This window comes from Pseudochaenichthys georgianus, chromosome 4, assembly GCF_902827115.2.
Source record: "Pseudochaenichthys georgianus chromosome 4, fPseGeo1.2, whole genome shotgun sequence".
Lineage (NCBI taxonomy): Eukaryota > Metazoa > Chordata > Actinopteri > Perciformes > Channichthyidae > Pseudochaenichthys > Pseudochaenichthys georgianus.
The window spans coordinates 2,336,901-2,351,725 of NC_047506.1; the positions used below are offsets into that span (position 1 = coordinate 2,336,901).

General features: G+C 42.0%; 1 protein-coding gene across 1 annotated transcript in view; it reads left to right on the forward strand.

The window, feature by feature from the left end:
- Nucleotides 1–14,825, forward strand: part of fbn2b (fibrillin 2b) — a 123,043-nt gene that overhangs the window by 100,380 nt on the left and 7,838 nt on the right. Inside the window, exons 44-62 of the mRNA XM_034080825.1 lie at nucleotides 494–619; nucleotides 1,804–1,929; nucleotides 3,108–3,224; nucleotides 3,523–3,651; nucleotides 4,084–4,203; nucleotides 4,595–4,720; nucleotides 4,823–4,975; nucleotides 5,346–5,411; nucleotides 5,496–5,621; nucleotides 6,666–6,785; nucleotides 6,877–6,999; nucleotides 7,698–7,829; nucleotides 8,062–8,187; nucleotides 9,218–9,424; nucleotides 10,482–10,607; nucleotides 10,704–10,826; nucleotides 12,946–13,062; nucleotides 13,149–13,277; nucleotides 14,635–14,754. Coding sequence (XP_033936716.1) covers nucleotides 494–619; nucleotides 1,804–1,929; nucleotides 3,108–3,224; nucleotides 3,523–3,651; nucleotides 4,084–4,203; nucleotides 4,595–4,720; nucleotides 4,823–4,975; nucleotides 5,346–5,411; nucleotides 5,496–5,621; nucleotides 6,666–6,785; nucleotides 6,877–6,999; nucleotides 7,698–7,829; nucleotides 8,062–8,187; nucleotides 9,218–9,424; nucleotides 10,482–10,607; nucleotides 10,704–10,826; nucleotides 12,946–13,062; nucleotides 13,149–13,277; nucleotides 14,635–14,754 — 2,412 coding nt within the window. The remainder of the gene's footprint in view (nucleotides 1–493; nucleotides 620–1,803; nucleotides 1,930–3,107; nucleotides 3,225–3,522; nucleotides 3,652–4,083; nucleotides 4,204–4,594; nucleotides 4,721–4,822; nucleotides 4,976–5,345; nucleotides 5,412–5,495; nucleotides 5,622–6,665; nucleotides 6,786–6,876; nucleotides 7,000–7,697; nucleotides 7,830–8,061; nucleotides 8,188–9,217; nucleotides 9,425–10,481; nucleotides 10,608–10,703; nucleotides 10,827–12,945; nucleotides 13,063–13,148; nucleotides 13,278–14,634; nucleotides 14,755–14,825) is intronic.

Genomic DNA, 14,825 nt, shown 5'->3' on the forward strand with positions numbered 1-14,825 from the left:
TATGCTGCTCAGCAGGAAGTGACATCAAGCGTATACAGTCTAAAGTCAGGAGGTACCAAACAGTGTCGTACATCGGTTTGGGCGTCACACACAGTGGCATGCCCGTCAGAAACCCCATACTAAAGAAGACACCGTGTATTTTCTCCAACACAAGTATTAACCTAACACTAAACAAGTGAACGAAGGTGATGGAAGGAAGGAAGGGCCAGCAGGTTCAGACTTTACATCTCCTAGCATAGAATATGTCATGTACTAACTCCTGGCACACACATGCACCACCTTTGTTGCACTAGATCACACCGACAGTCACATGACCACAACACACACATGAATACAGCTCCCCTTTAACTCCAGTCCCCTCAGTGCAGTGGAAGCTGAGTTATGTCGCTGTAAGGACAGTATGGACTCCTCTGAATGAAGGAGGGTTGTGTTTCTCTCCGGAGCAGACCGTTATGGATTCAGTGATTGATGTTTTCTCCCCCCCTTCGTTTAGATATTGATGAGTGTAACAGCGGGGACAACCTGTGCCAACGCAACGCCAACTGCATCAACATCCCAGGAAGTTACCGCTGCGAGTGTTCGCCGGGATTCAAGCTGTCGCCCAGCGGGGCCTGTGTGGGTGAGTGGAGGTCTTACTGGGGCATCGTATCTCAACATGCCATGGAGGTGCTTTGTGTTGGTGAAGTGGGGAACATGTCAAACTAAGCGTCTCTTGTTGATGGGTTTTAATTTGCATTCACTGGAGAGAGGAGAATCCGCTGAGGTGAGCTGTTTCACTACTAACCCACCCTGTTTATTATTTTACTGTTGAGAAATGTTCATGTCTGAATGTTCAAAAAGAAAGACACCAAAACAAGAGATACAACTTTAATTTAACGCAGGACCTGGACATGCTGGGTGTTTCTCAATCTCGAGGATGCTTGCTTGGTAGCACATGTCTTCCGAGTCACTTGCTTCAGAAGCGAGGCAAGAATCCTTCCTGGCATTCGGAAAACGAAGAGTGGAACAGGCTAGCAGGTGTGCGTCATACGAGAGGCCCCGTCTTACATTTTCCGCCACAGATTTGGGGAAATTGGTCCGTGCGCAAAGCATTGTGGGGATTTTAAGACCGCGGAGTCTACACATGTGCAGCCTCGAAATGTCTTGCTACGAAGTACGCCAGGCTCGGTAGAATTCCAAGTATGCTGGACATTGGAACAGTCCTTCGGCGGCACTCGATGCTTGAAATAGTGGCTCTGGAGCAGCCTTCCTCGACATTGAGAAACACCCGCTGAAACAAATAGAAAATATCATATAAGAATCTATAAGATTATAAAAGCATAAAAATACATAAAGGGAGAATCCTGCAGAAGAAATAGTAATTTAGTTGATTAACAAAACATCTGTCAGTAGTTCTGAAGTGATTAGTCATTGCAAATAAAACCGTTTAGGAAATGTTAGAATTTGTTGCTTTTGTGTTCTTCATATCGTTGTTAATTTTGTTTCTATGATTTAAGATAAAACACATTATAAATGTACACAAACATAACAGATAATAAATTATATAAAGTGCAGGAAGAGGCAGAAAGCCTCCACCTAAATAATGATAGAATTCGTTAACATACAAACAAAAAGACAAGTGCAAAATCGAATAGAACAACATGTATTAAAACAACAATTATATTCAAATTAAAAATTGTGTGTGTGTGTGTGTGTGAAGGCATCATTATGACGTTTTAAGGCTAACTCAATAACTACAATACTTCATGTATTGCATCCCTTTTACCGATACATTAATAACTTTAATTCCTTTTTGATTGTCAGACCGTAATGAGTGCCAGGAGATCCCTAACGTGTGCAGCCATGGAGAGTGCATCGACACGCAGGGGAGCTACCGCTGCATCTGCCAGAACGGGTTCAAGGCCACTGCCGACCAGACCATGTGCATGGGTGAGAAACACGACCCGAGAAACAACGTCGAGCGTTACTGAGATACACCACACTGTGTTGCATGTCATCCTGCAGAGGTGGGAAGTAGTGAAGTACAAATACTTCGTCACTGTACTTAAGTATATTTTTCTGGTACAAGTACTTTACTCCACTACTTATTTTTTTGACGACTTTTTACTTTTACTTCTTACATGTTGAACCCAAATACCTGTACTTTCTACTTCTTACATGTTGAACTCAAATACCTGTACTTTCTACTTCTCACATGTTGAACTCAAATACCTGTACTTTCTACTTCTTACATTTTGAACTCAAACACCTGTACTTTCTACTTCTTACATGTTGAACACAAATACCTGTACTTTTTACTTCTTACATTTTGAACTCAAATACCTGTACTTTCTACTTCTTACATGTTGAACACAAATACCTGTACTTTCTACTTCTTACATTTTGAACTCAAATACCTGTACTTTCTACTTCTTACATGTTGAACACAAATACCTGTACTTTCTACTTCTTACATTTTGAACTCAAATACCTGTACTTTCTACTTCTTACATGTTGAACTCAAATACCTGTACTTTCTACTTCTCACATGTTGAACTCAAATACCTGTACTTTCTACTTCTTACATGTTGAACTCAAATACCTGTACTTTCTACTTCTTACATGTTGAACACAAATACCTGTACTTTCTACTTCTTACATGTTGAACACAAATACCTGTACTTTCTACTTCTTACATGTTGAACTCAAATACCTGTACTTTCTACTTCTTACATGTTGAACTCAAATACCTGTACTTTCTACTTCTCACATGTTGAACTCAAATACCTGTACTTTCTACTTCTTACATGTTGAACTCAAATACCTGTACTTTCTACTTCTCACATGTTGAACTCAAATACCTGTACTTTCTACTTCTTACATGTTGAACTCAAATACCTGTACTTTCTACTTCTTACATGTTGAACTCAAATACCTGTACTTTCTACTTCTTACATGTTGAACTCAAATACCTGTACTATCTACTTCTTACATGTTGAACCCACGAGTATCTGTACTTCTACTTGAGTAAAGGATGTGTGTACTTTTGCCATCTCTGCTCAGTACTTCCACACTTCCTATATCTGCCTGTCTTTCTGTCTAAATGTGTTTCTCTCTCTGTCTCCCAGACATCGATGAGTGTGACAGACAGCCGTGTGGTAACGGCACCTGTAAGAACACGGTGGGCTCCTACAACTGCCTCTGCTTCCCCGGCTTCGAGCTCACGCACAACAACGACTGCATGGGTACGGACCATCCACCAGGGACCACAAGATACTTAAAAAGTCCTAAAATGCATCTAAAACTTAGGCCGTAATTGGATTTGAAATACAATGGCTGTGCAAGTGATTTAACATAAACCTTCTCTGTAGTCGTATTACATTAGGAAACATTCAGACCCAAATCAGACTTTGTTTTGACTCTTCAGTTTTAGAAGGAAACGTATACAATATCTTGAGGATGTATTGCACCTGTTAACCTCGACTACTGTTTCTAAGGAGGTCAGAATTCAGATGCCTGACCTTTGACATGTGTATCCTCCAGACATCGACGAGTGCAGCGCTCTGCAGGGGCAGGTGTGCCGGAACGGGCAGTGCATCAACGGGCTGGGGTCCTTCCAGTGTCTCTGCCACGAGGGCTACGAGAACACTCCGGACGGGAAGAACTGTGTCGGTAAGTCAGGCATTAAAGAGACGAGATCAATGAGAGCGGGGTGGAGAATTTATACGTTTTTCTTTACAGCTTCAACACTTATTACGATCAATTATTTGTTGATCAAAAGAAGATTTTGCCAACTGCTTTGAAAATTGCTCAATCGTTTAAATAATTGTTCATGCAGAAATAGTAGGTGTTGGTTTCAGCCCCTCGACTGTGGGGATTCCCTTTGTCCATTTTGATATCATTTTGAAGCGAGAATCTTTCCATTTTCGAGCGAACAAGACTTTGGACTTTGTTTCCATACAGTAATTAACAACAGTTTATAGACCAATCCATTCAAACAATGAAGGAATGTTATCGTTAGTTGCATCCCAAGATTTCCTTCGGTACCGTTTGTCTTCGGTACTGAGACTTAAACACACATAATCTTTTCGAATCTGTCCACAGATATCAATGAGTGTGTGAGCCTCCCCGGCACCTGCTCTCCAGGAACTTGTCAGAACCTGGACGGATCTTTCAGATGCATCTGTCCTCCTGGCTACGAGGTGCAGAACGACCAGTGTATAGGTAAGTGTGACACACACACACACACACACACACACACACACACACACACACACACACACACACACACACACACACACACACACACACACACACACACACACACACACACACACACACACACACACACACACACACACACACACACACACACACACACACACACACACACACACACACACACACACACACACACACACACACACACACACACACACACACACACACAACCCTTAACCTGTCCCAGTACAACCCAGCCATCTGCTCTAAAAGCACCTCCACCCTCCCCCACCTCTCTTAATCCTCCCCCACCTCTCTTAATCCTCCCCCCACCTCTCTTAACCCTCCCCCCACCTCTCTTAATCCTCCCCCCCTCTTCTCGCTCTCTGCTCAGATATCAACGAGTGTGAGGTGGAGCCCAACATCTGCCAGTTTGGCACCTGCACCAACACCCCCGGCAGCTTCCACTGCACCTGCCAGTCGGGCTTCGTCCTCTCGGAGAACAAGCGGCGCTGCTACGGTGAGAGAACATCTGGAATAATCCCTGACACTGTGGCGATGTTGTCTTTGAGTGTGCCCTGAATAACCGACCGATCACGGTCCGTCTCTTTCCTCGTGGCAGACACCAGAGAGAGCTTCTGCTTCACTACGTTTGAGGCGGGGAAATGCTCCGTCCCCAAAGCTCTGAACACCACCAAGGCTAAGTGCTGCTGCAGCAAGATGCCCGGAGAGGGCTGGGGGCTGCCCTGCGAGCTGTGCCCCCGAGAGAGTGAGGGTGTGTGAGACACAGACACACACGCACATACAGAACTTTTACCACCTACTTTTGTTTTGAATAACTTGTTCCTCTTTACAAATGTCCACAAATCCACATATTCCTACTCGACAGTTTTTAATTATTCTATTTTGTATGTATATATTTTATTATTTCTTGATCTTACTTTCATTATTATGTCTTTATTTCTTCATCTGTTTTATGTCTTAAATATATGGCATTTTGCATCATTAGAGAAGCATGGGATTAAGATTTTCACTACCACATCTCCCCTGTATGACAATTAACCGTTTGAACTTTAGTTTTCTCACGTGCACTCAGAAACATTAGCTAAATAATAATGTGTACCTTTTTTTCTATGTGTCTGTAGCAGCTTTTGACACACTCTGTCCTTTCGGGCACGGAGCCCTGCCTGGACTCGGCGATACTCGTGAAGGTGAGTGCCGTAACGCAAATCTACTCCAGTAGACAATCGTGGAGGTTTTGTTAAAACGTGCTTATTTGCTCTCGCTCTCTTTAGACATGAATGAGTGTCTGGACAACCCGGGCATCTGTCAGAACGGGATCTGCATCAACACGGACGGCTCGTTCCGCTGCGAGTGTCCCTTCGGCTTCAACCTGGATTACACCGGGGTCAACTGTATTGGTAAGATAATAATAGATTTAATTTGTTAGCGCTTTTACAGGTGCTCAAAGACGCTTTACATATATAGTGAAGATAACATAAAATAAAGGAACAACAAATAAATATCTACCGTACTTTTCGGACTATAAAGCGCACCTGCATATAAGCCGCAGCAGCTAAATTGTCCGTCTGTCTTGCTCTCGTTCTGTCTCTCGGTTCCACTTTTACTTTGCCGCGCTTTTCCTGCTGGAGCCCGCCCTTAAAAGTGGCGGGCGCGGATCGGTCATAGAGCCCGTAGCGTTAAAGGTGGTTAATTTTACCTGTAAAATCCATAGATTTAGGAGGTTCCCTAGTGGCCGTTAGCTGTACAAACAAAATGGGGAAAAAAGTCGCGGCTTATAGTCCGAAAAGTACGGGTAGTTAAAGTTAAAGTCAAATAATACAAAAACACATTAAAAGCCAGATTGAAGAGGTGAGTTTTTGTAAGTTTTTTGAAGGTGGTTTCTAGAAATAACACTGAGATCCTAGAAGTAGAGTACTTTGAGTTATTGTCCCAAAAAGAGCAGGAGAACGGCTGTCTTTTGTTAAGGGGCTTTATTGCCACGTCACAGAATATATGACCAAAAGGTAGGATGTTATTTTTTAACACCAGTAACTCGAGGTGTTGCCTTGAGTGCACTTACCTAACGACTGATTTGACTTCAGCCTCTTGATGAGAATACTTGATGCCAATTTTAAAGTAAAAAGAGTGCCACAGATCGATGAATCTCCCTTTATTTGAACCAACTGTAACAACATGACTTCCCAGCAAGTCAACACTTAATTCCCCAGATACATTGTGATCAACACAACACACGTTTCAAGTAGGCAGAGTACGCAGGTTGAAAATGGCATTGCATTTGTTAAAGTGCGCACCATTACTCGGGGTCTTAAACGCAAAAACATAGAGCTTCCGCCAGTAGAAGCTTCCTCTAACATTTAATCTGCTAATGAGTGCTTTTATAACGTCGGGTACAGAATAAATAATCTAACTGCTTCTTCTTTCTACTCTGCGCCGTTCTCCAGACACTGACGAGTGCTCGATTGGAAACCCTTGTGGCAATGGAACCTGCACCAACGTGGTGGGAGGATTCGAGTGCACGTGCCAGGACGGATTCGAACCCGGAGCCATGATGACCTGCGAGGGTCAGCCATTCAAACAGTCACTCAGATTACAAGTATTTTACTATTTTGTAATGGGTTGATTAAAGGATCCTTTCTCTCTTCTGGACTCCAGACATCAACGAGTGCTCCCAGAATCCCTTGCTGTGTGCCTTCCGGTGCGTGAACACTTTTGGTGCCTATGAGTGCATGTGCCCCGGTGGCTACGTGCTGCGAGAGGACCAGCGCATGTGCAGAGGTGAGAGCACGGACAACTTCCTGTGTGTTTAAAGGTCTCCTATCATGCAGAATGCACTGTTTAATGTCTGTAATACATAAACATGTGTCCCCGGTGCGTCAGGGAACTCACAAACAAAACCCTCTCTCTTTTCCTCCGTACCCAAATCTCTAAAAACGGGGGTGCAACGGAGCTGATCCAGATTTGCGTCCGATATGACGTGATATCGGAAATCTGGACCCACGGCCCAATCAGAAACGTTGCTATCAGAAACAATGCACAACGTGTTTTGGACTTTAAATGGTCTTTGTTTACATTAGCATCGCTAACACTCAGAGCTAACCTGTACCGGAGATAGTGTGTGTAAAAAAGCAGGAAATAAAAAAAGGAACTCACTTTGTGGTAAACCCAAGAGAGAGAAAGCCTTTGAGCTCCAGACTGTTTCAGAAATAATCCTTGATGTGGTTTGGAACATGATGGCGTTTAATCACGGCAGCATTTAGCTGAATCAAGCATTCCTCTAACCGGGCTGAAACAGAGGGATATGAGGGGTGTCTAAAATGCATGATCTGTTTGGTATCTTGAGTAAAACACATCATAGACATGTTTTTATATGTTTTTATAAATCTGAGACCCGTGATATATGTCTAACAATAGCATGATAGGAGACCTTTAACTGCTGTTTTACCTACTGACCCTCTCTCTGTATCCCTCCCCAGACCAGGACGAGTGCTCTGAGGGGATGGATGACTGCGACTCCAAGGGCATGACCTGTAAGAACCTGATCGGGACCTTCATGTGTATTTGCCCCCCCGGCATGCAGCGCAGACCCGATGGAGAGGGCTGTATGGGTGAGTCATCTAAAGTAACAGACAGAGAATCAGCACTTTGGAAACAGGGCTGAAACAGAGGGGATTATGGGTAATGCTGCAATGATCTGTTTGGTGTTTGGACAGTATAATCGGGGACCTTTAAGATCTCGATAACTTTCACTCAATAATTTCTGCTTCTGCTGCTACTGGAATTGTCCGCCCCTCTTCCAACGTCCTCATCCTCTCATTCTCTTTCCCCGACCTCATGCAGATCTGAACGAGTGCCGCTCCAAACCGGGCATCTGTAAGAACGGCCGCTGTGTGAACACGGTGGGGAGTTACCGCTGCGAGTGCAACGACGGCTTCGAGTCCAGCGTCACTGGAACTGACTGCATTGGTAAGATCCGGTGAAAAGCTTGTTGTTACCAGAGGTGGGAAGCAGTGGAGTACAAATACTTCGTTACTGTACTTAAGAAAATTATTCTGGTATCAGTACTTTACTCCACTACTTATCTTTCTGACGACTTTTTACTTTCTACTTCTCTCATTTCCAAACAGCTGGTTCCTTTAGTCTGAATGTGTGTTTGGTGCGTGGTCATTATTCTTTAGAGTCACTGCGTGCCTATTGGTTGGAACACGATCCGTGTATCCATCACTTCCTGGTCTTCACTAAAGAAGAGGGACCAATGGAAACGTTGTCATGTTGCCGTTGTTCAGCATGGAAACATTCATTAGCTAACAATGACATTATTGTTCTATTAATATAAAGGGAGGTCAGGTACTCTTTAAAGCAGCTGCTAGTTATGGGGACTTTTTACTGAAGTACACTTCAAAGCCTCTTTACTTTGACTTGAGTAAAGAAGTTTAGTCTGTACTTCTACTTTCACCAGAGTACTTTAAACACGAGTATCTGTACTTCTACTTAAGTAAAGGATGTGCGTACTTTTGCCATCTCTGGTTGTTACACATTATAAGTCAAAGTCAACTTTATTGTCAATCGTCCAGTTTGTGTGTACAGACGGAGAGATCGAAATACTATATAAAATATAAAAATATGCGTGCAAATATGTGTAAATATATATACTCAGTCAAAGACACATTTTTACGTGCACACATTAAGACCTAAAGAAAAACACAACAATCAATATGTACAAAATAACAGTCACTTAAATACTTTGAGAATGTACATTAGTGCAGATTGTCGAATGTGCAAAAATAAATATTATTGCAATATTGTCCATAGCAGCGTAAAAAGTGTCTGACGCTGGATTTGAGTGTCTGAGTGTGTGGGGGAGTTATAGTCCAGGGGGGAGAGGGGGGGTGGAGGGGTAAGTGGTATTTATTACATTGTCCATGCTATAAAGAATTAACTTTTGTATTATTAACATACTGTCTTCCCTTCCATGTCCTGTCTTCCTGGCCTGCAGACAACAGAAAGGGCTTCTGCTTCACGGAGGTTCTGCAGATCATGTGCCAGCAGTCGGCCACCAACAGGAACAGTGTCACTAAGTCTGAGTGCTGCTGCAACACAGGGAGGGGCTGGGGGTCTCAGTGCGAGCTGTGCCCGCTGCCCGGCACCATGCAGTACAAGAGGATGTGCCCGCTCGGACCCGGATACACCACCGACGGCAGAGGTGAGGGGCCCCACCGTGGTACACACTGATCTGAACAAAACCAAATCTCCATTTTATTTCTGCTTCTTTATTTACCCATTTCAAGAAGCAAAGGTTTTATTGTCATATGCACAAAGCTACAGTTTGGAAATGGTAATGAAATTCTTCTGACCTGAGCTCCTCCAGCAATGCAACATATATAATAAAATTTAAAAAAAAGTAGTGCAAAAAGTCTCTATATATGTCAATAGAATATGGGATTAAATGAAAACAAAATTAAATACGGTTTATTGCGGTTTATATATTCATCACAACAATCGTTTCTTTTTGTATTGCTAAAAGCTGCTTTTTCAGTTTTTTCTTTTTCTAGTCAAGTACAGTTTCCCAAACAAGCTAGTTCAAAATAGAGGAAAAATAAAAGGAAAAAATAACTTTTTGGCAAACGGAAATAAATCGGAGCCTTAACTTATGGTTTCATTTGGTTTTTGTGCCACAGATAAAATAATATGCAGCCGGTAAGCCTTTCTCCTTTCCATTGAGCAGCTCCATCATTGCTCCTATAATGTTAAACAGTGGTAAATCAAAATGGCAAGTAATTCTGCACGACCGCAATATTACGATAACTAAATACAATGCATTAAAATACATGTACCTGTGAAAGGGAACATACATTAGGGTACATTAAGTTTAATGCAGCTACATGAAAAATGTTAAAGAAACAAGATTGTAGCTCTTTGTTGATTAAAGTGTCGGTGAGTACCTTTCTTTTCATTTATTTATAATCTTTTTAATGTCATTTTTGTAAACATTCAGACATAGCATACAACATACACCCGCATACGCACTAAAATGTGTGCAGGATAGCTACTACGCATATAACATACATCCCTCCATGGGTGACAATAATCTCACTTAAATCATGTAGCAAGATATCTATGTATATCTCAGCTTACACACCAATTAAATAAATAAAAGCACAGAGAAAATTGATAAGAATGATAATCATAATGGCCCGAGGTGTGGCCTTATTACAATGAGTACCTCTCTTATCCCTTTCTCTAACGTCTCTGTACCTCAGACATCAACGAGTGCACGGTGATGCCAGATCTGTGTAGTAACGGCCAGTGCATCAACGCCATCGGATCCTTCCGCTGTCACTGCAACGTGGGATACAAAACCGACTACACGTCCACCTCCTGCATCGGTACGAGCCACGTCTTACTATCAGTCCCTTTGGTTTCAAATGCATCCGGTTTGGTTTGACGCATACTGAATATTTCCCCCTGATCGTGTGTTCCAGATATGGACGAGTGTGCTCTGTCTCCGAAGCCCTGCAACTTCCTGTGTAAGAACACAGAGGGCAGCTACCTGTGCTCCTGCCCCCGAGGATACAGCATGCAGCCGGACGGGAAGACCTGCAAAGGTAGGAGGACTCTGGGTGTGTGTGTGTTGACTGTTTAGAGCAGGGGTGTCCAGACAAATATACGAAGGCTGGGCCGCTCACTAGAGGCGAGGTGTACTGCCTCATACGTTCAGTTATAAGTCAATAAAATACAGGGTTAGGGTTAGAAGAAAAGATTATTTGCACAATTGGAAAAGATGTAAATTATTCTTGATACTTGAAAATGCTTTACGGTTTCATTTATTTTGTTGGCAGCTCATCCCTTAAAGCAGAAGCTTCAGATTGATTATAATAAGAGGAAATAGGAAGGGTGTGTCTCAAGGTTGTAAATAAGTCATTGGCCTTTTTTCTTATCAACTAAGATTTGTTAGAAAATATTTCCAACTTTAATTGAGTGAATTTATTTGAAAAGTGGGCTTATTAATACATGAATACTACTGTGTAATAGAAGTACAATATAAGACAAGCACAAGTTTCATTTGTGGGCCGTATTCCATTATACCTTTTGAATTTGCTGAGGGCCGTTTCAAAATGGCCCCCGGGCCGCCTTTGGCCCCCGGGCCGTAGTTTGGACACCCCTGCTTTAGAGGCTTCACACACTCCAGGATGTGCGGGCCAGGCACGGAGGAAGCTTCAGTGAACGATGCGTTCAACATCAGGCTTTTTAACAGACTTACTTTGCCATCAGCAACTTTTACTGTCATGTGTGCACACAGTAGCTACGGTGTAGATACAACAGTGCAACACAATGAAACTGATCAAATAGTGCAAGTAAATACAAATCAATTAGAATATAAATAGTGCAAGGAGAGTCTATATACAAGTAATTGGAATGTGATATAACAGATTGCAAACAGATGAATGTTGTGGATGTTCTTTCAAAAGTTCAGGTGTTTAACATTATATTCATTATTGAATACAACATATATTCTAATATACACAATCTTTCATACTTAGTACTCAGTATTGTTGCCCTTAACACTCTGTTCTACTGGGAGCTGTATATTCATAATAATGTGTGATATTGCTCTCGTAATTTCTATAAACAAGCTTTATCGCTTTTTAACCTCTTAAGCCCTGAGCCTGTTTTTCAGGTTTCAGGCTCGAAAATGCCACTAACACAACAAAGACTATATCTTCACTTCTAAAAGGGGTACATTAATAATCTTTTCTCTCAAAGCAAGGTTACATCTGTGAGTTGGATGTAGAAGTGTCAGAATCAATATAGATGTTTTTATTTTAAAGTAAATTCAAATGGAACACAGTAAAAAAATGTAAATTCTAATGTCCGCCTAAAAAAAAAACATTACTTATAGTGAAAGCCAGCCTTGAATGATGGGCTAGTAGACTAAAAGCTTTAGAAATCCAAACTATAACATATAATAAGTACCCTTTATCAAAAAAAAATGACCCCGAACATGAAATACCTTCACGGAGTGCGTCGAGGCTCAAGCTATCATCCAAAGAACAGGAGGGTTTAGCTCGCGCCTCACTGCAATCTGTAAAGGTCGTTTTCTCAAAATGAGTTTTTTCTCCTACTCTGAGTTCGAAATTTCAACTTCAGTAGCACGTAGAGACACCAAACCTTCCAGTTATATTCCTATCAATATTATGAAGGCTTTTACAGAAGGGTTTGTTCATATATCATTCATAGCCTGAATTATACAACATTGTATACCTAAAAACATGGCGAAAATGTATATTTTAGGGCTGTTGACAGTATTTTCTGATTTATGGAGTGATAAAAAGAGATATCCAATATCCCTTCTGTAAAAGCCTTAGATACTAATATGACTACAAAATGAAACAAGAATGTTGAACCTGGCTATATCCAAAGTTCAGATTTCGATTCCTGAAATGTGTTAAAATATGCGCATATATAAACTTGTAATACAAAAGACAATTGCCTTATTGTAAGTAATTAACTGGATACATTTCTAGTTGCTACCTTTAAGTTAAAACAATTACCCTATTCACCTGGGGTGTCTCGCCTTAATAGTTTCATAAATGTTAAGAAGCCCTGAGACATAGTCTCGTAAAAAAACGGTGGGTGGGGTCCACTGGGGGGACCTTCGGGCTTAAGAGGTTAACCTCGTTTTTTGCTTTTGACCGATATTAAGTGTTTTCTCGTTTCCCTCAGATATTGATGAATGTTCGTCTAAGCAACATAACTGCCAGTTCCTGTGTGTGAACACCATCGGAGGCTTCACCTGCAAGTGCCCCCCCGGCTTCACCCAGCACCAGACGGCCTGCATCGGTGAGTGCATCAGGGATGGCCTGCACTGACGTCTACAGAGGGACACATGCAGCATCTTTAATGTGTTGTTGTCCTCCTGTTTGCAGACAACAATGAGTGCTCTGCTCAGAACACGGCGTGTGGAACCAGAGCTGCCTGCGTCAACACGCCCGGCAGCTTCAACTGTGAATGCTCTAAAGGCTTCTCCCTGGACGGCACCGGTGTGGAGTGTGAGGGTGAGTACACGCGGAAGGAAGATCTGCCACACAAGGTCCTTATAACTGTCTGAAAGTAGACGTTTGCTAACACGAGACCACGGTATACAAGCTTGGGCAAAATAGATCCCATTGACAAAAAACTAAACAAACTAAAATATATATGAAAGGAATTAAATAACTGAAATATAAGAGAATGCTGATCGGGCAATCACACAGACAATCAATGAAGACAATCACATTTTATCACAACATTAAATTCAACCGGTCTCGTCTGCACATGGCAAAAAAAGTCCTGTCAATTTTCCTAAGAAGGAATACAATTAATAAAAGAGAGAATAGGATAAGTGTTATAAAACGTATTGGAGCAACCCCTTATATTGTAATTCATGTTCTCTTAAGCAGTGGTTCCCAACCTGGGGGGTGCGCCCTGCTTGAGGGGGTGCCAAAGATCGCAGGAGGGGCGCCAGGCCTCAGATGATTTGAGGCCAAATATCATATTAAGAATTTTTTTTTTTTACATATAATTGTAAAGCAATACATGATTGTCACTAAAAGCCTTGTCTCTACATTACAATACAACATACAAAATAGTTGATTAATTCATTTGGATAACAATTCAAGTTAGTATTAAAGGCATAAAAAGACAGAAATGTATAATTCTTTCTTTAATAGAAATGTTTCTTCTGCCCGTAAAGTGTCCAAACCAGGCTTTTCTGGATAAGTGCATTTTTAAAACAGTCATCGTCCACGCCGGTTTCAGATGGATTATTTGTCAGTTGCTCCGATCAGATCGGTCTCCTCCATTTTGTAGATTATTCACGACTTTTAAATCCACGTAAACACATCGGAAAAACCCGGCTTACTTTGAGCGTGTGTTTCAAACAGTTTAATCCCTTTGTGAATTGTTTCCACTTCCGCCGTCCTTTAATTTCTTCATACAGCGGGAATCCAGATGAATTAATCCTGAGTCCAATAACCATCAAAGTCACTCCAACAGTGCTCCTTGATTACGCTTTCATCCTCCTTTAACAAAGTACTTCACATTCATCCAGTTTGTGACAGTAGTTGTAGCATTTTGAGAGTTTTAAACTTTAATTAGCACTGTTGCTAAAATTATGCCTGCAGGCTAAAAGAGAGGCAATCTTTTTGATCTAATTTGCGGTGAAACAGGTAAATCCTTCAGGGACGCTGAAGATACAGATCAAGGGGCTAGTGAGCATCCTTTATCCTAGAGAAAGTACACATAGTAGCAATGTCATTTTTAATTCCAAAGTCGTGGGAACGTTGACAAGTTTCTGGTGTTTTTGATTTGGCAGAAATTAGTGTTTGCACTGAAATGAACACGAGAGTAAAAGTGTATTTTCATTTTGCTCAGATGTGGACGAGTGTGGCAGTAACCACCGCTGCCAGCACGGCTGCCAGAACATGATGGGAGGTTTCCGCTGCGGCTGTCCTCAGGGCTACGTGCAGCACTACCAGTGGAACCAGTGCGTGGGTGAGTCACACTGATGCATTCTGGGAGTTTGTCCTGTGGATGAAGGACCTGGGGCTCAAGGCTTCTTAAAA